Genomic DNA, 22,492 nt, shown 5'->3' with positions numbered 1-22,492 from the left:
CTACTGACATTTCAGACTGGATAATTCTTTGATATGGGAGACTGCCCTGTGCATTGTAGAAATTTTAACAGCATCCCTGACCTTTACCCACTAGATGCAATTAGCACTCTCCCACATACTTGTGACAATGAAAAATGCCTCCAGACATTGCCAAATTCCTCACAGATTGCAAAATCACCCTGTGTAGAACCACTGATCTAGATACTTTCAATAATTAACTTATAAAAATCTACATCATCCCCTTTTCACATAGAGCTAACAGGACAACCTGGAAAATATTAAGAGACCTGTGAGCAGCCTGCATCCTTTTAACATGTTTTCCAAAATTGGTTCAAATGATTTATGATGCCATGAATCTCTTTTTCCTAAAACTTGCTTTGGAATATACGATTGTGGCCATAGATTATTCCACATGATGGAGCCTTGAACACATCTGAGCAAAGAACATAGGTAAGGCATGAACTTCAATGTGATGAGAGAACTTCAAATCTTGTAACTTAGTGACTAGTACCCATGGTAAGCTAAACTCTTGTTACCGTAACATAACCATGAACAAATCATGTAGAACACTTATTTTGCAATTACCTTAAGTCAAGCATATCACCTTCAGAAGAAAATCAGGCCCAGCTTTATTATTGTACTCTCTCCTACCTTTAGCAAGTATTTGAGTATATGCTGTCTACCAAGTAATGGAGGCTAATAGAGAAGAAACTATAGGTCTTTCCATGAGAGAATTTGAAGTCTGGTGTACAAAACAGACTCACCAGCAAAACAAATGATAAAAAGTGATGATGGGGCGGAAGGTGACAAAGGAAACAGGGATCTGTGCCCTGTGATTCTCTTAAGGAGTCAGGAAGGCATGATATTGGGGCTTGCACGGTGAGCAGGAGTTTGCCTAGTGAGCAAGGGTGAGAAGGAAGACACTCTCTGAAGAGGGCACTGCTTGTGTCAAAGCATTCATTAACTCACTAATCAAGTCAGGTTTGTTTGGAGCATGTATCTTGTGCCAGGCACTGTATTACAGTCTTGGAATATAGGAATAACTAAGGCAGATAATGGTTCTTGCTTTCAGAGAGCTAACCATTAAAAAAAAGCAGTTGCAATGGAATTTGGTAAGAGGTACCATAGCGGTAAGTAGATGACATCAAGGAAGCAAAGAGAAACATTTAACCTGAACTTGGTGTTCAGGGAAGACTTCTGGGAGGAAGAGAAAGTTAAATTGACATCTAAGGGCTAAAGAGTAAGTAGTAAGGCAAAGGGTGAGGCAAGACGAGCTGGAAGGAGTCTTCAGGGAGAAGAAATGTGATGCAAAGTGGCCCAGAGGTCAGAGAAAGCATTGTACATTTAAGGAACCAATGAATTCTAATGACCAGAGTGTTGCGAGTGAGAGTGGGAGCATGTGGGGAGAAAGACTGCTTGAGAGGCAAGCAGGGACCATACTATAATGGGTTTTTATAAGCCATGGGCATTTATTAGAACAATGGGAAGGCATTGAAGGATTTCAGGCAGAGGAATGCAGATTTGCAGATTAGAAAGATCATGTTCACTGCCCTATAAAAAATGGATTTACAGGACAATATAGGGGCCAAAAAAACCAGTTAAGAGGCTGAGGCAGAAGTCCAGTTTGAAAAAAAATCTAGATGAGCCCTTGGGCTGGGACCAGGGTAGTGATAATAGGGATGGTGATAATAGGCGAGGCCAAGAGAGGTTTAAGAGATGGAGTTAGGACTACTCAGCTCTAAGAAAGAAGGAAACCATGCCATTTGCAGCAGCATGGATGGACCTAGAGATTGTCACACTAAGTGAAGTAAGTCAGACAGAGAAAAACAAATATCATACAATATCAGTTATATGTGGCATATAAACAAATGATACAAGTGAAGTTATTTACAAAATAGAAATAGACTCACAGACATAGAAACAAACTTATGGTTATCAAAGGGGAAAGAGCCAGTGAGGGATAAATTAGGAGGTTGGGATTAACAAATACACACTACTATATACAAAATAGATAAATAATAAGGACCTACTGTATAACACAGGGAACTATATTCAATATCTTGTAATAACCTATAATCTGAAAAGAATATATATATATATATATGTATAACTGAATCACTTCGCTGTAAGCCTGAAACTAGTACAACTTTATTTATTTTTTTAATGGTGTGTTAGTTTCTGCTTTATAACAAAGTGAATCAGTTATACATATACATATGTTCCCATATCTCTTCCCTCTTGCATCTCCCTCCCTCGCATCCTCCCTATCCCACCCCTCTAGGTGGTCACAAAGCACCGAGTTGATCTTCCTGTGCTGTGCAGCTGCTTCCCACTAGCTATCTATTTTACGTTTGGTAGTGTATATATGTCCATGCCACTCTCTCACTTTGTCACAGCTTACCCTTCCCCCTCCCCTTTTTCTCCTTGTCCCTGTTAGGAAGTTATATATAATATATCCGTCACTGTTTTTTTCATGGTTCTCTTAGAATATTTAACACATACATTTAGAATTTAGTTACCATTATTTAGTAACTAGAGTCTTCCCCTGACCAGGAGAAGAATTTAATAAAATTGCACTTTCTTTCTCCCACATACCCATTCTCCATGTTGTCATTTATTTGTGAATTTTTAGTTTCTGTTTCTTTATACTACAAATATAACGCTAGTTGGGCTAAACCATCTTCCGTCAGTTTCTTCACTCATTATTTTTTCTGGCATCTGTCTTCCTCCATAGTTATTTCATTGTATTATTGAGGTACAATGCTCAATTATTATAGAAATGGAAATTAAACTCAAGACTCCTTACATATATTGGAAAGTTTTTACTTGGATTTTCACATTTGTTTGCTGGTTTGGCTGATTATAGGATTTTAAGTTCAAAATAATTTTCCCTCATACTCTTTTCCACCATTGTCACCTAAGAAAAGTCCGAAGCAGTCTAATTCATATTCCCTTGTCTATAAACTGCCTTTCCCTGAAGCCTTTTGAGATTCTTCCCTTTGATTTCTGAAATTTAACCAGGATGTAGCTTGGCGTGTGTTTTTCCTTATTTGCTCTATTCAGGACCTGATAGACTATTTACATCTTAGGATTCAAAACTTCCTTCCTCTCTGGAACTTGCCCCTCCTCCTCCTCCTTTTTTTTTAACTTCCTTTTCCTCCTCTTTCAACTCATCTCCTCCTTCTCCTCCTTCCTTCAATCTTGCAAATCCTTCTAGGGAGATATTGGACCTTCTGAATCTGCCCTTCATATCTCTTGACTTTTCCTCCATATTTTATTTTCTCTGTCCTGGAATGATTAGTCAACTGACTATGCTAGTTTATTAATTTACTTCTCAGCTGTGTTCATTGTAGTTTTGAACATTTAATTTTTTAAAAGGATCCATTGTTTCGTTGTGTCTTTCTAAACATGTTACTTACATATTTTTAAATTCTTTTTCTGTTTGCTCTATGAAGTCTTTTCACTAAATGTCAGTTCTGCTTATTGAATTTGGTGCCTCTTATTGTGCTAGTTTTCCTGTAATAGTGATGACGTTTTGTTTTATGCTCATTTTTTAATTTAGGAATCCTTATTTGCTTACACATTCACCTGTCTTGAGTGATTGTAGAAAGAAAATGGAATGTGTTGCCGGGATCAGGGGATTGTGTTCTTGCCGTGTGGTCTCCCCACCTCTCTACAGTGGGGTCTTGTTCTTCCAGTCAGTTCTTGCTGCCCATCACAGTGCTTTGTGCTGTGGACAATGCAACTGCTTCTTACTTATTAACCCAATAAAAGAAGAACAAAGAGATATTGCTTCATTAATCACCCAGGGTATCAACTTCTTGTAGTTATCGACTCTTGGCTTTAAGGATCCCTACAGTTAGTGTATGTCCATACCAGTCTTCTCTGCAAATGTTTTAGGGCTATGGTTTCCTGTGGTCTTATTTCTGCATTGAACAGATCTTATTTATGTTCTATCTTTTGTGATCCTTCAATATTTCTGATTCATTGATGATTTATAAATTTATAAATTTATTTTGGTTTTTAAGTATCTACTTTTTGTCATTTCACAGAGCTTTTAGATGATTGGTAGAATACATACAAGCACTGAATCTGCTATCTTTATTCAACCTTCCTCTAATTTCTTAATAAGAAAAATTAAATGTAGCCATCCTTACTTTGTGTTTCTCATACTTCAAAGAACTGTCTATAATACAGTTAGTTACCCTTCCCAACAAAAAGGAAAACACAGACATATTTTATTATTATTCTGAGCTCAACCCTGGTAGGAGAAACAGCTGTTTCTCAAGAGGAAATAATGATAAAAAAGAAATATTAGGTGAGAACAGAAGCGTCAATGTAGGCACAAATGAAAAACTACGATTGATAATGATTCTTTCTCTCTCTACAAATCCATGATTCTATTTGCTACTGAATGGGCAAGTAGTTAAACCAAAAAAAGAAGGGACAAATTTGGTAGCATTTTTCCAAATTTGGTAGTATTTTTTACAATGTGCCATGGATATGTTCTCTTCAATCCCTTTTAAATACCTATCTCTGCAGCATGATTTATTCAAAAGAGCATTGGTTATAGAACTGGGTACAAATCCCAATCTGTCCATTCAGATTTTCTGACTTTCTGTTGAATTGTCTATAAAAGTAGGATTGATATATCTATAACACTTGGAAAATGATAAGGTACCCTACAAGCTTAACAGTGGAAAAAGAAAGAGTGTCGGGCTTCGCTGGTGGCGCAGTGGTTGAGAGTCCGCCTGCCGATGTGGGGGACGCGGGTTCGTGCCCCGGTCCGGGGGGATCCCACGTGCCGCGGAGCGGCTGGGCCCGTGGGCCATGGCTGCTGGGCCTGCGCGTCCGGAGCCTGTGCTCCGCGGCGGGAGGGGCCACAACAGTGAGAGGCCCGCGTACCGCAAACAAAAAAAAAAAGAAAGAGTGTCATATTGTAGGAGAAACAAAGGCATTTTTGTGGCTGCATTATTAGGTTTTGTTCAACCCTCCTATATCCTGCTCCCAAAAATGATTATGTCCTTGTGGCCTGGGGTTCACTTTCACACTTAGCCTTTTGTGTCAGGAAGAAAAATATAGTGAGTTGGTCATGTGATGAGTTAAATCTACAGCTAGATAAGGATATACCCCATTGCAGTGCTTCTGTTTTTGCAATAACTAGTCCAGTTTCATTTTTTGGTATAGTTACAAAACTGTGGGCAGCTTACCTGAGACTAGAAGACAGCAACCTTTGGAAGGCATTGACTGCTCCTGAAGAAACCTCACTGGTGCTCAAAGGAATGGGTTGGGGTGAAAATACACCCACACAGAGGCAGGAAGCTCACCGGTAGAGGCAGAGGAATAGGAGAACTGTACCCTCAAAACAGGCCTTCTTCTCTGGACCAGATCTTTTTTTTTTATTTCATACTGGAGTATGGTTGATTAACAATGTAGTGTTAGTTTTGGGTATACAGCAAAGTGATTCAGTTTTATACATATACATATATCTGTTGTTTTTCAAATTCTTTTCCCACTTAGCTTATTACAGAGTATTGAACAGAGTTCCCTGTGCAATACAGTTGGTCCTTGTTGGTTATCTATTTTAAATATAGCAGAGAATACATGTCAATCCCAAACTCCCAATCTATCCCTCCCCCCAACCCTTCCCCCTGGTAACCGTAAGTTATTTCTCTAAGTCTGTGAGTCTGTTTCTGTTTTGTAAATACGTTCATTTGTGTCTTTTTTTTTTTTAGATTCAGCATATAAGTGATATTTGTCTTTCTCTGTCTGCCTTACTTCACTTAGTATGATCATCTCCAGGTCCATCCCCGTTGCAGCAAATGGCATTATTCTTGAATTCTAAGAAGGTTCCCAAGCTCAATTCTCCCTCTCGGGAACACTGGGATTCGTTGTCTCCAGCACTCATTTGGGGACTTGTATTTTGCTGTCATTTTTGTTACTTTTATTTGCCACAGGTTTTACCTCCCCCACTAAAAGGTAAGTTCTTTGGAGGTGGAGGACTCACAGAGTTATTTGTGGACCCCACCCAACCCCTTACCCAAGAACCTTGCTCAAAATATTTGCAGATGGAATATTTTCATGGTTCCTCCATGTCTTTTAGTGTTCAATTGCAAATGAACTACAAAAAGCGAGACACCAAAGGTAAACTTCTGCCTCTGTTATTACAGGATTTTGTGCCGCTGTATCAAAGCTTTGAGAATTTTTATACACGGAACCTTTACATGAGAATCAGAGACAACTGGAACCGGCCCATCTGCAGTGCCCCGGGGCCTCTGTTTGATGTGATGGAGAGGGTGTCAGATGACTACAACTGGACATTTAGGTGAGGCGGCCACCTGGAGGGGCTTGGTTGAAAGAAATGCTTTCAAGGAAATTCTAGCATGGGCACCAGATCACAGATCTGAAAAAAGCACAAAGCAATAGAACAGCTGCTCTTCCATCATTCAGCCCTTTGCAAGCCCTCGTGATGCCAATGGGAGAAGTCACAGTAATTAAATTGCCAAGGGCAGCTTACTTGTATTGCGATTAAAGAGGAATCAGTGGCAGAAGGTGCAGGATACACAGAGCCAGCCGGGAAGAGTCCTTTTCAGCTTTATTGACAAATTGTACCCTCCTACTTCCTGCTGAGGGAGCCAGTGATGACCATGGCTCTTTCTGATTTAAAAAGTCCTTGCTGAAATTTAAACCAGAGCACAGGTGTCACGAAAGCAAGCACCCAAGACAAATCAGGGCTGAGTAACACTCCATGGCCTGGAAACCTTTTCCCAATGCTCTGCCCAGGTTCATTATGAGGTGACTCTCCTCTAAGGACAAATCATTTTGTGGTGACAACAAGGCAAATCAAAAAGAAAAGACGTGACTTGGGCCAAACCCAAGGTCTCTTTGTGAGAGTCTTTTCTGGAGCACTAGGATGATATTAAATGAGAAAGCCCTTTGTGTTCACCTGCCCTTCTCTCTGCAGGTTTACTGGAAGAATCATCAAAGATGTCATCAATATGGGTTCCTATAACTTCCTTGGCCTTGCAGCCAAGTACGATGAATCTATGAAAACAGTAAAGGATGTTTTAGAGACATATGGCCTGGGCGTGGGCAGCACCAGACATGAAATGGGTACGTACATTCACTATTTTGAAATTTTTTTCCAGTTGGGTCTCAGATTCATTGTGGCTACTTCTCAAATCTAGATCATATCTAGACAGTGTGCCTCAAAATGTTGTTATAAAACACAAAAAGGAAAAGGTATATAACGGTCTTTTTGGAAATTTCAAACATTATGCTCTTACTAGGCAGTTTTTAAAGATTTTAATTCTCCAGAGTAAAAAAAAAATTGTTCTTTCCTGACCATGTTATCTAAAAAAGCAGCTATAATGCCTCTTCCATCTGGTCCTTTTCTGGGTCTTTTCTTTTCCACTTTTCTTTTCTTTTTAACAGCTTTTTTGAGTTACAATTGCTATTCAAAGAAAACCATTGTACTTATTTAGTATATATAATTTAATGAGTTTGGACATATGCATATACCTGTGAAACCATCACCACAATCAAGGTGATAAACATATCCATTACCTCAGAAAGTGTCATATCGCCCTCCTTTTTATGGTAAGAATGCTTAAATGAGATCGATCCTTTTTTCTATTTTTTCCCCTAAATAAAATTTTATTTTATTTTTACTTATTGAAGTAAAGTTGACTTACAATATTATATCAGTTTCAGGGGAAACCCTAGTAATTCTGTATTTAGAGATCTACCCTTTTAACAAATGTTCAAGGGCACAGTACAGAATTGTTCCAGGAACTGTGTGAAAGGGCAGGTCTCTAGAACTTACTCGTCCTGTATCACAGAAGCTTCGTACCCATTGAACAACAACTTCTCCTTTGGATTTGGCTCTTTCTCCCACTTTTCTTAATGATGCCTATCACTTATCTTGCTTTTGTACTTGTATATTGCCTGTCTCTGCTCCTGCAACATAAGTTCCATGAAGGGAGGAATGGGTCTTATTGACTTGTGTTGAATGAATGAATGAATGAATGATGAATGAATGAATGGTAAAGATGAAACAGACTGCCTATTTATTTCTCTTTTAGCTGAAACATTTTTCTCTTAGAGGAGTAAGATCTTTGAGAAGGAAACTTCTGCTCCCCTCACTTCCGGGAGGATGAGCAGAGCAAGCTTGTTCCTGTGGCCTGCTTCGCTCTTCCTGGCCCACTCTCTCCTCCTATATTATCTCATGTGTTCCTCACAAAGCCCCATGCTGTGCGGGGCAGGACAGGTGGTGTTATTGCCATCTTCCAGAGGAGGAAACTGAGGACCACAGTGACTCAGTGATGTGCCTATAGTGGCCGATGACCCATCCTAACTCCCGGGGTTGCTCAGCTTTCCTACTAAGCAGTTTCCCAACCAGGATAATACATGCAGAGCTCACTAGGTCAGTTTCAGGCCTAAGAATCAGAGTTAAAGCTGCTAAAAATGGATTTACCATTCATGAAAAATGAGCCACATGCCTCTCTCAGATAACCCCTTGGCAGAAGGCCTTTAGAAGCATGTAATTATTCAGACCTGTGCAATAAATAGCCATTCAGATTGAACAAAGTCACCTTCTTATCCACATAGCCAGTAAATACTTAACTAAAACTCCAGAGTGTATAAGTAGTTGCCCAGATTTCTTAGGAAAGACATGGTATCTTTATTTTGACTCATGAGGGCTGGAGAAATAAGCAGGGAGTGGAAGAAAGGTTCTACTCCTTTAGAAGAGCTGGGTCACCCACAGGATCCTACTTGGTGGCAGGATCGAGACTGGAAGGACACACCGTCAAAAGAGACACGGAGGCAGCAACCTTTGGGGATGTTGCCTCTGGTGCTGGTGACACCAAATACAAGGGTTGTTCATCAGGAAACACACTCCTGAAGATGAGGACCCCCAACTCACTGAGACAGAACAGTCCCCAGTCACACACCAGAAACTAAAGAGAGGCAGCCTGACACAGGCGATGGTTTCCTCCCAGTAAAGACAGATGCGGAATAAAGGTCCCTGATTCTGCAGACTCAACAAACCCAGAGAAACCAGGCAGAGACGAAGATCCCTGTTTAGACTGCCTACAGCCTACATGCTTTCTCCACCTACTCATCCTTCTGAATCACTGGGCTTTTAATATTTAGTTGCTTCATTGTGAGCTCTCCAACTCAAGCTCTAGGAAGATTTTAACAGCTTCCAAGGAAACAGTGAGACAGCAAGGTAGAAACCACCCACAGTAATTTTAGGCAAATAGAAGAACTGAAAACAAGAATATAAGCAATCCAAAAATAAATGAATAAACAGGGTACATCTGAAAGTCTTCTGCAAGATAAATGGTAAGCTGAACATAGCAGTCAAGAATTGGTAATATAGTTGTTTTTTTTTTAACATCTTTATTGGAGTATAATTGCTTTACAATGGTGTGTTAGTTTCTGCTGTATAGTTTTGAATGCCATTTACTTCAAGATATACAAGTAACTTTTGGAAAATGTATACTACATAGCCTTAAGAAAATATTTAACAGGGCCAATGGACTAACAGTGAAACTTTGGTAATATAGAGGCTTAAGAATTTTTAGTAACCAAAATAGCTTCTTGAGGAACCCAAAGTAAATGTTTAGGGACGTTTAATCACTTAAAATACTTCCTAGAGCTTTTAAAAGTAGTTTCCAATGTTCCAGGGGGAAAAGAACACAGAAATCATATTCCAAAATAGGAAAATTCAATGAAAAAGAAATCAAGAGGAAACACATAAAATATAGTAAAAGAGACTTCCCTGACGGTCCAGTGGTTAAGACTCTGCACTTCCGATGCAGGGTGGGTGAGGGTTCGATCCCTGATCAGAGAACTAAGATCCCACATGCTGCACAGCATGGCCACAAACGAAAAGTAACAAGTAAAAAATAAATAAATAAAAATAAAATATAGTAAAAGGATAAAAGATCACATATTTTATTTTTACCAAAAATATATAACTAGAACATATTTGCCTACTAGAAGCAAAGGACTGAGATTTGGCCAAAAACTAAACTCAATTATGTGCTGTAATCAAAAATAAATACAACTAAATTAAAGTTATTCCAAAGGATGAAAAGCAGAAAGATAGGTCCCAGCCAGGCACCTGGTTCCACCTCCCCATTGTAACCAACAACAAAATACCCTCAGTGCCCAAGAGGGAGGTCAATTCAGTGGAAGGAGCAGCAAAAAGTGCCCTAGAGTAAGGTTGTTTGCCAAATCTACACCTGCAAATGTTAAAACTAGGCCCAAAATAGAACTGAAAATGACACATTTCCAGACAGATATGTACAGAATTTTAAGTGATATTTTAAGATGTAAAATGATGTGCTATTGTTTACTTTTCTGTACAACTAAAAGATAGCAGAATATGGAATTAGGGGAGGCTTTGACCCTCTTGTGGGTGGATTTAACATTTCACATGCTGATATGGGTGGGATGATTGCGCTTTTCATACATCCTATATATGAGACAGAGTGAAATGGCAAATCGGAGTCACCATCAAGCATTTAAATATCTGACACATTTTAAATTCCTATCTTCTATATTCCTGTTGGTTTTTGTTAGAATGTTCCCTGATCCGGGCTGTCTCCCTGAAACTGCATGCCTTATGTGACATCTTTGGTAATTACAACCTAGTTTTGTTTTGTTTTGTTTTGTTTTAATAATGTGTTAATGTGTTGTGAAAGATTAGAAATTTTTGAATTTAGGTGTGTGTGACATTACATTGTGAATTAGGGACCTCTGGAGTGAACAGCCTATCAAGTGTTGAAATTGGTACTCTTTAAGCTGGCTTGCCTTCAAATTTTTAGCTGCAAAGTCTGTAGATTAACTGTCTTAGCTGAAAAACGCTAGAATAACTACTATAATTTGTTTAGAAACAGATTCTAAAACTACATGGATGTTTAGATTTTTAGCACTAAGATTGAGAGTTGTGTAAAAATTGTTCATAATGTCTGAAGAGTAACATCAAACAATCAGTAGTATCTTCAGGAATTCCCTGGCGGTCCAGTGGTTAGGACACAGCGCTTCCACTGCCAAGACCCGAGTCTGATCCCTGGTCAGGGAACTAAGATCCCACAAGCTGCTTAGCCTGGCCTAAATAAATAAGTAAATAAAATGAAAAAAACAATCAGTAAAACTTCATTATGCAAGATATTTCTATATATGATCTTTGAGTTTCGTTACTGGAAAGAACTATTTAATTTTGCTGTATGTGGAAGGTGCTTGTTTGAATATATTGATTTAACAATGGAAGACGTTCATGCAGCCACCTCTAATGCAAAGTCAATGCAGAATTGCTTGTTCTTCCTTCATATGAATTAAGCTTTAAGTGAAGAATAAACTGAAACTTTAAAGATAAATAAACAAACAACCTAAAGGTGTGGTGCAAATGCAAACAGAAAGAAAAGCAGAAGTTAAGTTTAGTGTATGAATTATTAAACATAAGGAGAGATTCACCTTATAAAAATTATGTGGAGAGCCCATAATGAAGATTGATGCAACTCCTATAGCCTCTGTGCATTAAGTAACACAGCAGAGACATATATGGCTCTTTATTTTTCTATACAAACTGGAAATTAGTAGGACAATGAATTATGGGAGGCTTCAAAAATCATATGGGTCAACTTAACATACTTGATTAAAAACAAAAGTGAGAAAAATAAAAAGTGAGATAGTGACAGGAAACCCTAAAGTTCCTCCCAGTCCTTGAAAAATGAAGAAGACAAAAAAATAAGCAAATAAAGACACAGAAGACATTAACAATGTAATTGTTGAGTTTAGTTTAATATTTATATATTGAATGCTGAACTTTAAAACATATTACCAGTAGACAATATCTTTTTAAATATTTATTGAATTTTCATATAAATTTACTCTATATTATGCACAAAGAAAACCTCATTGAATTCCAAAAAGTGAAACCTACATAGGTCACGTTCTTGGACTACTGTGAAATAAAGCTAAAAATTAATACCAAAATTAGAAATGAACCCTTTTTAAAAATCACTTGAAACTTTTAAAGCTCTCTCATAAGTAACTCTTGAATCAACAGGGAAATGAAGTTACAGTTACATCATGTTTAGAAACTAACAATTATGAGAACACCATAGGATCCAACTAGTTGTGTACTCAGAGGAAAATGTGTATTCTTACTTTACTAAAGAAGTAAGATTGAAGCTAGTAAACTAACAACCAATGGAGTAAGGAATAAAAGGAAAGCAAAAGTATTACACTATTAAAGATATAAACAGGAACTTATAAATTAGAGAAGAGTAATTTCTATTGGGCTGAGGCACCTAAATTTTAATAAGTCACTAGAGGTGATTCTGATGACCAGCCAGAGTTGACAACCACTAAGCTAACATAACCCTGATCCCAAAATTTGACAAACGAGCATTTAATAAAAGGAAAATTATAAGACAATATTACTTGGGAAGAAAATTATACAAGAAATTGACATTGCAAATTCAACAGTATAGTCAAATAACATGATACCATGATCAAGTAGTTCTATGCAGGGACTATAAGGATAGTGACTTCAATAAGAAAATTTGTAACCTTGAAAGATCCAAGAAGGAAAACATATGATTATCTTGATAGATGTCACTAAAACATTTATAAAATTCAATATCCATTCCTTATAAAACTTTTAATAGAATAAAAATAAGAGATTCTTGAATGGAATAAAAAATATCTACTTCAAACAATGAGACTTGTACTACACTTTGTGATGAAACTTCTAGTTACTAGAAGTTTTCACTTTGAGTCAGGGAAAAGATGAAGATGTGTTTTTACCACCATTTTAATAACCTTTGGAAGTACTAAACAATATAATTATTCATTTATATTTTACTCCTTACATCAATAAATATTTATTGAATAACTACCATGTGACAAAATAAGAAATATATGTGCAATAAAAGAAGAGGTGATCTAACCATTATTTGTAGACGATCTGGTTGTTCCTTTCTCTATTTTTTAAACCATGATCTGTGAGTAGTAAAGTGATCCTCAGAAGGGGCTGCTCTTGAGGCCACTGTAGAGATGAGGGGCTGCTGAGCAGGAGGGACAGAGTTTTAGTCCATTTTCTTCCATTTTACATATTAAACTATCAAGAATTTATTAGAAATAATAAACATTTAATAAAGAATTCAATAAAGAGTTACATTCAAAAACCACTAATTTTTAAAATTCAGAAAGTCTATAGTCAACAATCAATAAGAGGATATACTGGGGAAAATAATATTATTAGTAAATATGAGGGAAAATGGCACAGACCTAGGGAATAAGCTTATTTTGAAAATGTTGGGTTTTTGGTTTTGGTTTTGGTTTTACATCTTTACTGGAGTATAATTGCTTTACAATGGTGTGTTAGTTTCTGCTTTATAACAAAGTGAATCAGCTATACATATACATATGTTCCCATATCTCTTCCCTCTTGTGTCTCCCTCCCTCCCACCCTCCCTATCCCACCCCTCTGGGTGGTCACAAAGCACTGAGCTGATCTCCCTGTGCTATGCGGCTGCTTCCCACTAGCTATCTATTTTACGTTTGGTAGTGTATATATGTCCATGCCACTTTGTCACAGCTTACCCTTCCCCCTCCCCATATCCTCAAGTCCATTCTCTATAGGTCTGTGTCTTTATTCCTGTCTTACCCCTAGGTTCTTCATGACATATTTTTTCTTAAATTCCATATGTATATGTTAGCATATGGTATTTGTCTTTCTCTTTCTGACTTACTTCACTCTGTATGACAGACTCTAGGTCCATCCACCTCATTACAAAATGTTTAGAACCTATTTGAAGAAAACTAAGATTTTTATAAAAGACCTAAAATAATACTTGAAAGAAACAGAGAGAGACACCAATATCCTAGAAGGGAATGGCTCAGTATTACAATTCGATTAAATCTTCCTTAAAATGAATATGTAAATTGAACACAATCCAGTGGCATTAATAGACAAGATGGGTGGTGGGAGGTCTCAACCAAAAGTCTAGAGACAGTTTGGTCCACTCATCTGTATATAAGAAGAACAACATTTCAAATCAGCTAGAAGAGGATCAATTATATCACAATTAGTTTTGTGATAACTGGCTGATCATATAAGGAAATAAGCCAGATTCCTATCTCACGCATTGTATCTAGGTAAGTTACACTTAGGTAAATTGCAAATGCATTTGCAATTGCAATGCAAAAACAAAAGCAATCACCGCCAGAAATAACTATATAAATAAAATTGAAACTGAGTGAATGACTAAATGGATGAATGAATGAACAAATGAACAGAATAAAACTACTCAGACAATTCAAATACAAGATGCACTTGTGTGTGTTCCTTGGTAAAGGCTGTCCTAGGAATATCAGACTACATCTCCCTTTATGTGAGCAATGCTTGTGTCTTAGTCCATTTGGGCTGATATAACAAAATATCACAGACTGAGTGGCTTATAAACAACAGAAGTGTATTCCTCACCTTTCTGGAGGCTGAAAGTCCAAGATCAGGGAGCTAGCATGGTCAAGCGGGGCCTCTTCTGTGTTACAGACTTCTCCTTGTATGTGTCCTCACATGGCAGAAGGGGTGGGCTAGCTCACTGGGTCTCTTTTGTAAGGGCACTAATCCTATTTATGAGGGCTCCATCCTCAAGACCTAATCACCTCCCAAAAACCCCACCTCCAAATGCCATCATTTAGGACATTAGGTTTTCAATATATGAATTCTGGGGGGACACAAACATTCAGACCACAGCAGCCTCTTCTCTAGCTTGTCACTTCTGATCACCCCTCCATTCTACAACCCATAATGACCTCCAGTCTTTCCAGCAAAACTCACCTCACCTGGCAAGATGCCCTCTTACATGGCAGGGATGCATTTTAAATGATGCTCAGGCTCACTCCTTGCAACACAGGCCACTCAGGTCTATGGAAAACAGGCACTCTCCCTGTTAGGAGAGACAGCTTGTTCCCAACCCAACCAGTAACCACAGCTCTTTGCCCTTCAGATTTCACAAGCCTGATTCAGACAGTAGTCTACTGTGTACTCACACTCCAGGGAACCAGAGAAAGCTCTCCCAGAAACATGGAGGGAAAAGATCCAACAACATGAAAAATTTAAACTGCTGTACAAAACAAAACAAACAAAAGCCAACAACAATGTCAACAAAGTTAAAAGTCAAAGAACAAAATTAGAAAAAATTATTCACATATATTTAACAAAATGTTAATATTCTTAACGTGTAAAGACGCTTACAAATCAAAAGGAAAAGAACATCCCAGTTTAAGAAGTGGGCCAAGATTTTGACAAAGTTCAAAACAGGCAAAACTACAGAGTAGGATAGTGTGATGTCCCTCAACCTTTTTTTTTTCATTATCACTTCCTCTCATGACAATTGAATACCACAGATACACTATATATTTGTTTATGTAGTACATGGATATCTCTGCTTTACACATAAATAGAGTAAGATATTCCCCCTCCAAAAACCAATTTTCACCTCTTTGAAAGCAATATCACCCCTGTTTAGAATGCGTACGTTACCTTTGGGGGAGGTGGATGGTGACCAAAGAGGGCAAAGCTGTTCCTATTGTTTTTTTTTAGCCTTGATACAGTTATGTGAGTTCACTGTATGAAACTTCATAGAGCTCCATATGTACAATTTGTTTCCCATTTTCTATGTATGTTCTAGTTTAAATGAAAGTTTTACTTTTAAAAGTAGATCCAGTACATAAATGGACAATTAAGGAAAATAAATAAATATAAATGGGCAATGAGCTTGTGGAAAATACTCTGCCCCTTAAATAATCAAAAAATTATTAAGACACAGAGTTACCATTTTCACCTAATTGGCAAAATAATATCCCAAAGTTTCAAAGGAGTGAAGAAAAGGGCACCCTTATATACTATTGACAGAGTAAATTGCAGGGCAATTTGAAAATGTATCAACTGCAAGCCATTTAACTCAGCAATTCCATTTTGAGAAATTTTGCTTTGAAAATTTTGAGTAAGTATTCAATGATGTATGATCGAGAATAATCATTGCATTGTATTTGATAATAGAAAAATTGGGGAAATGAGGCATTTCCAGCAAGGAAAGTGATTGAATATACTTGGTAGATCTGTTTAACATAATATTATTTAGCCATACAAAGTTATAATGTAGTTGCTCAGCACCATGATTTAGAGCAAAGGCTCTGGGATGAGGCTGCTGGGATTCAAATCCTAGTCCTTACTTTTAACTAGCTAGGGCCTGAGATAAACTATTATATACACCTTCCTAGTCTTCAATTTTCTCTTCTGTAAAATGGAAAATACATTGTTAATGAACTTATATACGAAACAAAAACAGACTTACAGACATAGAGAACAGACTTGTGGTTGCCAAGGGGGAGGGGAGGTGGGGGAGGGAAGGAGCAGGAGTTTGGGATTAGCAGATGCAAACTATTATATATAGAATGGATAAACAATAGGGTCTTCCTGTATAGCACAGGGAACTATATTCAATAGCCTGTGATAAACCATAATGGAAAAGAATATGAAAAAGAATGTATATATATGTATAACTGAATCATTTTGCTGTACAGCAGAAATTAACACAACATTGTAAATCAACTATACTTCAATAAAAAAAGAAAATACATTGTTAAGAGACTAAAACAAGAGCAGTATGTATATTATGAGTCCACTTTTTAAAATATATTTTACATGAATATCTGTATTGATAAAGATGGTTATATTTTATTGTGTAGTATTTTCTATTTTTTCCACAATGACCTGACATTTTTTGGTTTAATTATTTCCTTAAAAGTCACCAGGAGCCTAGGATGAGGGCACAGTCTTATGAAAATCGTTATAGTACTTCTAAGACATTATCACTGAATCAGACTGACCAGATTTTTTCAGTGTACTGGAGGGTTTCTGCTGCAGGTTATGTGGATTTTTTACCTTCAACCAGTGGTTTTCAAACTTTAGCTCACATTAGAATCACCTGCAGGGCTTGGAAAAACACAGATTGTTGGGCCCACCTACAGAGTTCCTGATGCAGTCAGTCTGGAATAGGACCCGAGATTTTGCATTTCTAACAAATTCCAAGATGATATTGATGCTGCTGCTCTGGGGACCACACTTTGGGAACCACTGGAAGCTATCTAGCATGGCTGACTTTCTTGACCCAATTTTCAAAGATTTTCCAAAATGCAATGGTCTTTCACCTTGTGTGGAATGAATACCACATATACCTGGGGGATGGAGCTTATAAATAAAAACTGGAAAGTAGGTAAGATACATCCAGAAATCAGTGAAGCAATTTGATTTTTATCTCTGAGTCTATTCTGACACACATTGCTGGTCCAGATTTCTAAATTTAGGAAAGGATAAACTCAGGCAAACTAGAGAGAAGCTTTTGTTTCTCTTTGTTGATGGAAAGAATCAATAAACAATCTAATAGCAGGAATAGAAAAGAGTTTTATTCCAGCCCAACTGAGGACTATAGCCAGCCTGGGAGACACAAATTCAAGAAACACTAGAATTGTATCCCTCCAGACTATGAAATGTGGGAGGCTTATAAAAGCAAAAATTGCAAGGTTCCAGTTAGTTACATGAGTTTTTTATCAAGAATTATAACTAGAACTGGCAAGAGGTAAGGGTGTTTTTAAGTAAGGATTGATTGAGGTCTGAAATGGTTGCGTAGTTACAAGGGCAGACTGTGAGACCATAAGTTTGCAGCTGGCAGCTCTTAGCTGATATTGTTTTCAGGATGGTTGGTGGTGTCCTTGAGTTTGATAAAGTTCAGAAAATTCAAGTCTCAGTGATGCGGGAACACGTCTGAAACCACATCCACAATAGCTGCCTGGCTCCATTTTAGATGCCTGAACTACAGTTACTCCATTTTTTTTTTAATGCATTCTTTTTCTAAATGGTTAAATCAGATGTACAATGCATGTTTGACAGGCCAGAGACAGATTGTTCTAGGTAGCATAAAGTTTGTTAAATCATGTATAAGCCAGAATGATTTCTCTATACCTCAATATGTAGAAATTTCTTCCTTCAATTTCTCCCCTCTTCTCTGCTTTTGGTCAACAAGGAAGTGTAGCTTCTTGGTCTTTCTTTCCCTAAGCACTGGATGGTTAAAAGTGGATGTCTAGTAACAGTACATTATCTAAATCTATATGCTCTATAAGTGCTGCCAGAGTTTTACCTAGCAACTGTTAGTCAGAAGTTCACTTCTAAGAAAACAAACTCATGGGACGCCAGAAGACTAATTCTGTGCCAATGAAAGATCATTTCTACGTGGAGACTTTTTTCCTTTGAGAAGGAAAGCCTTGTGCTTGAATCATCACATCAGGAAAACCTGATTAGTACGTCTACCTAAAAACTGCCTAGTTGAGAACTTCTTTCAAATTGTAGTTGCAATTTCAAGAAGTAGGCTTGAAATATTTTCATCTTAAAAACATCAGAAAGAACACACTTAGGAACACTTAGGAATCAATGAAACTGGATATAATAGGATATTATTTTCCATTCTCAGGTTTCGGATGTGATTTTCACGTTAGTTATGTACAAATTTCCTGAAATTGCTATTTCTCAGTTTGAGAACATTGTTCTTAGCCGTTAGACAGTGTGTCTCCCTCTTTCTCTACATGACAAGTTCTCTGCTACTGTTTCATTCAGAGTACTTAGACTCTTCTTGGGTTTCTTTCTTAAACCTTTGTACCTAGATTCCAGGAATGTGCAACCTTGCTGACCTAAATATTGAAGAAGGGGTCAGCCTCAATTTGCAAAATGTGTAACTTAAAACATATTTCAAATAAATATCAACTTCAAATTCCTATGGAAATCGCAGTTTCTAAGAAATTGCTACCAAGTAGAGATCTTGCTTCCTTTTTTAAAAAAAGCAATTTTAATTAACAGGATTTTATGCAAATCAATGCTATAAATATGCTTTAAAGCAGTGGATTCAGTTAAATAGGCTATAAAGGTCTCCATCTCAATTAGTATTACCTTCTTAATTTATACAGCAAAACCTTTATTCATAGACAGTGCCAGCTCCTTTCAGACTAAATTGTTGTAAGTTCTGATCAATGAGATTTCATTGCATTTCTCTCAAGCCTTTTTATTTTCCTTTAAGAATATTTGTAAAGGAAGGTGGACCCTCAGGGGAATAGTTTGGGAGGAGGAAAATGAAAGTGTATCTTGGTTTCTGAAAGCCTTTCGGCAATTTCCTGATACCTGTTATAATTCTGACAAGGTAATTGCCCTTCTCTTGAGAGTGATAGAAATTACAGCACAGCCAAATTTCAACTAGTAGAGATATTTCTGCAAGTGAAGAATTTGGCCCTGTAGGTTCAACAAAGGCAAGCAAACATAACAACTTAACAAGATATGCCAGTGATTTTACATAAGTATAATACTTGTCAGCAGGGTAACACCTGGGATGATCGAAAAAAGTTGAAACTCACAGACTTCCAGAATACGTAGATCATCTACCACTTCCCTTCACCTAGAAAAAAACCATAAGATACATGAAGACTAGAGATTTTTTTTTTTTTTTTTTTTTTTTTTTTTTTTTTTTTTGCGGTACGCGGGCCTCTCGCTGTTGTGGCCTCTCCCTTTGCGGAGCACGGGCTCCGGACGCACAGACTCAGCGGCCATGGCTCATGGGTCCAGCCGCTCCGCGGCATGGGGGATCTCCCGGACCAGGGCACGAACCCGTGTCCCCTGCATCGGCAGGCGGACTCTCAACCACTGCGACACGGGAAGCCCTCCTTTACTTCATTTAGACTAAAAATCCTGTTACATTCAAATATACTAAGGATATAGATTAACTTTCATAGACATCAGTACCTGTGTATATCCTTTAACCACTGGTATTATCAAACAATAATTAGTTTCAAGGCTGCCAAGAACAAAGAGCTTTATTTTGTGTGTTAAGAGTTGTAATTCAGAAAAGGCAGATTCGGGTAAAACCGAAAGAGTGGGGGACTTCCCTCGTGGCGCAGTGGTTAAGAATCTGCCTTCCAATGCAGGAGACACGGGTTCGATCCCCGGTCAGGGAAGATACCACATGCCGTGGAGCAACAAAGCCCGTGCACCACAACTACTGAGTCTGCGCTCTAGAGCCCACAAGCCACAACCACTGAGCCGGCGCGGCCCAATAACTGAGGCCCATGTACCCTAGAGCCAATGCTCCACAACAAGAGAAGCCACCGCAATGAGAAGCCTGCGCCCCACAACAAAGAGTAGCCCCAGCTCGCCGCAACTAGAGAAGCTTGCAGCAATGAAGACCCAACGCAGCCAAAAAAAAAAACAACCCATAAGAGTGTTCTGAGGAAGGGAAAGAGTTATCTCTCTAGAGCCACACATGCTGAATCTGAACCTTGGCTCTAGACTTACTAACTGCATGACCTTGGGCAAGTGAACTAAACTCTCAGGCTTTGGTGTACTTATCTATAAAAGGAGATAACAGCAGCACCAACTTCAAAAATTTGTATGACAATTAATTGAGATAAAGCTTGAAATGTTTCAGCAGGGTAGGTTGTCACGTTGTTAAGTAGGTGGTCTGCACTTATTAGCTCTATCTCCTTTGGGTAAGTGGCATCATTTCTGCATCTATTTCCTCACTGATAAGGACCAGGATGCCTATTTTATAGAGAGTGTGGAGGTGTAATGATTAAATAACCATATACATAAGTGGACCCTCATTATAAGTTGCTTCATTCCCCCTCCTTCATCTATCTTTGTTTCCAGAGGTGGGTTTTTTGTACTTGAACATTCGTTACTATTTTTTTTTTTTTTTTTGGCTGTATTGGGTCTTCGTTTCTGTGCGAGGGCTTTCTCTAGTTGTGGCAAGCAGGGGCCACTCTTCATCGCGGTGCGCGGGCCTCTCACTATCGCAGCCTCTCTCGCTGCGGAGCACAGGCTCCAGACGCGCAGGCTCAGTAGTTGTGGCTCACGGGCCTAGTTGCTCTGCGGCACGTGGAATCTTCCCAGACCAGGGTTCGAACCCGTGTCCCCTGCATTAGCAGGCAGATTCTCAACCACTGCGCCACCAGGGAAGCCCCAGAGTTGGGTTTTTAAAGTGAGAGAATCAAAGGTGAATTAGCTCTGTGCAGTAGTACAGTAGATAATAGTATTATATCGATGATAATAGTACTGGCGTTACATAAGAGAGTGCCCTGTTTTTAGGAAATACAGAGTGAAATATTTAAGAGAAGAGGGGGCATTATGATCATAATTTATTAAATAGTTCAGCAAAAAATTTCATATAATTGTATATATTATATATAATTGTATACACACATGTGTGCGTATATATATATACACACACATAGAGAGAGAGAGAATGATATTTAATGAAATGGACTAAAATGATAACATATGGGGAATCTGGATGAAAAGTATTTGGGGATTCTTGGTACTATTCTTGCAACTTTTTAGTAGGTCAAAAATTACATCAAAACAAAATGTTAAAGAAAAAAAAGAAGGGTGAAACATGACTCTATTGAGTATGTGGTCAGAGGTGAGGTAGAGGTCATCATTTGGTCCACTTAAAAATTCTTCTCTTATCAAGATGATTTGTGAGAGGAAAGCTCATCATAATTACATATCCACGCCTCAAGGTTTTTGTTTGCATCGGATTCTAATTATCTATTAACATTTTAACCTGCCAAGAGATGGCAAGTGGTTTGCTAAAAATAAAGGCCTGGGAAGTTGGGCAGATAAAAATTGTTTCTGCTGTTTTACTGAACTTCATCAGGATGGGTGGTCTCTTGACCCAGCACTGGTGGCCTCTGCTCAGCGTGACAGTGTGTTCTACATCCATTTCAGACAACCCATCTGGCTTCAAGACTTTTCTCTGAATGTTTCACAGGAAAACAAAGGTACTCAAGAGGCTTAGTAGCTCTGTAACCCCTACCAGACTGTACACAAGCGGAATAAGCAGAAGAACAGGGTATTCTAAGTGCTTTTGGGTGAAGAGCTGAAAGGTGGACTCCTTTAGGCAGAAGGGTTGATGCTGATTTTAATGCAGGAATCACCAGTTCAAGCAAAGTGGCTCAGAAGTGGGCTGAGAGCCATAGCACAGTAGGAACAGCCAGATGAAATGGCTGGCATGTTGCCACAATAAATGACCACCTACTCCTAGGTCACATCTAAGCAACTATCAACAAACAGGATATTCTGGATGAAAAGAGACTACTGTTACAGTTTGGAAATTAGTCTTCACATGTGCTACACAGGAAGAATAGGTGGTTGTGAAACAGGCTTGTTAATAACACCTACACCCTTTACTATTAATCAGTGTCAATATGAAGGCCGATATCAGTAAAAAATCAGCTGAAATGCAGAGTTCATAAACATAATATTGCTACTTTTTCCTGAGTCTGATTTTTATTGATTTGACTGATGGTGGCATACCCTGTGCTTGGCATGTGAAAATACTGCTGAGAGATCTGGCAAGAGGATACA

At 38.2% G+C, this 22,492-nt stretch overlaps 1 protein-coding gene across 1 annotated transcript in view; it reads left to right on the top strand.

Annotated features, from left to right (window-relative positions):
- The window catches only part of SPTLC3 (serine palmitoyltransferase long chain base subunit 3), a gene marked incomplete at both ends in the record, with an annotated part of 125,259 nt that overhangs the window by 22,083 nt on the left and 80,684 nt on the right, over positions 1–22,492 (top strand). Inside the window, 2 exons of the mRNA XM_082671639.1 lie at positions 6,171–6,325; positions 6,965–7,113. Of these exons, the coding sequence (XP_082527765.1) occupies positions 6,171–6,325; positions 6,965–7,113 (304 nt within the window). The remainder of the gene's footprint in view (positions 1–6,170; positions 6,326–6,964; positions 7,114–22,492) is intronic.

Source organism: Grampus griseus (genome assembly GCF_964374135.1).
Source record: "Grampus griseus genome assembly, chromosome: 14".
Lineage (NCBI taxonomy): Eukaryota > Metazoa > Chordata > Mammalia > Artiodactyla > Delphinidae > Grampus > Grampus griseus.
Note: the sequence above shows the minus strand (reverse complement) of the source record. Positions and strands in the feature narration are given on the sequence as shown.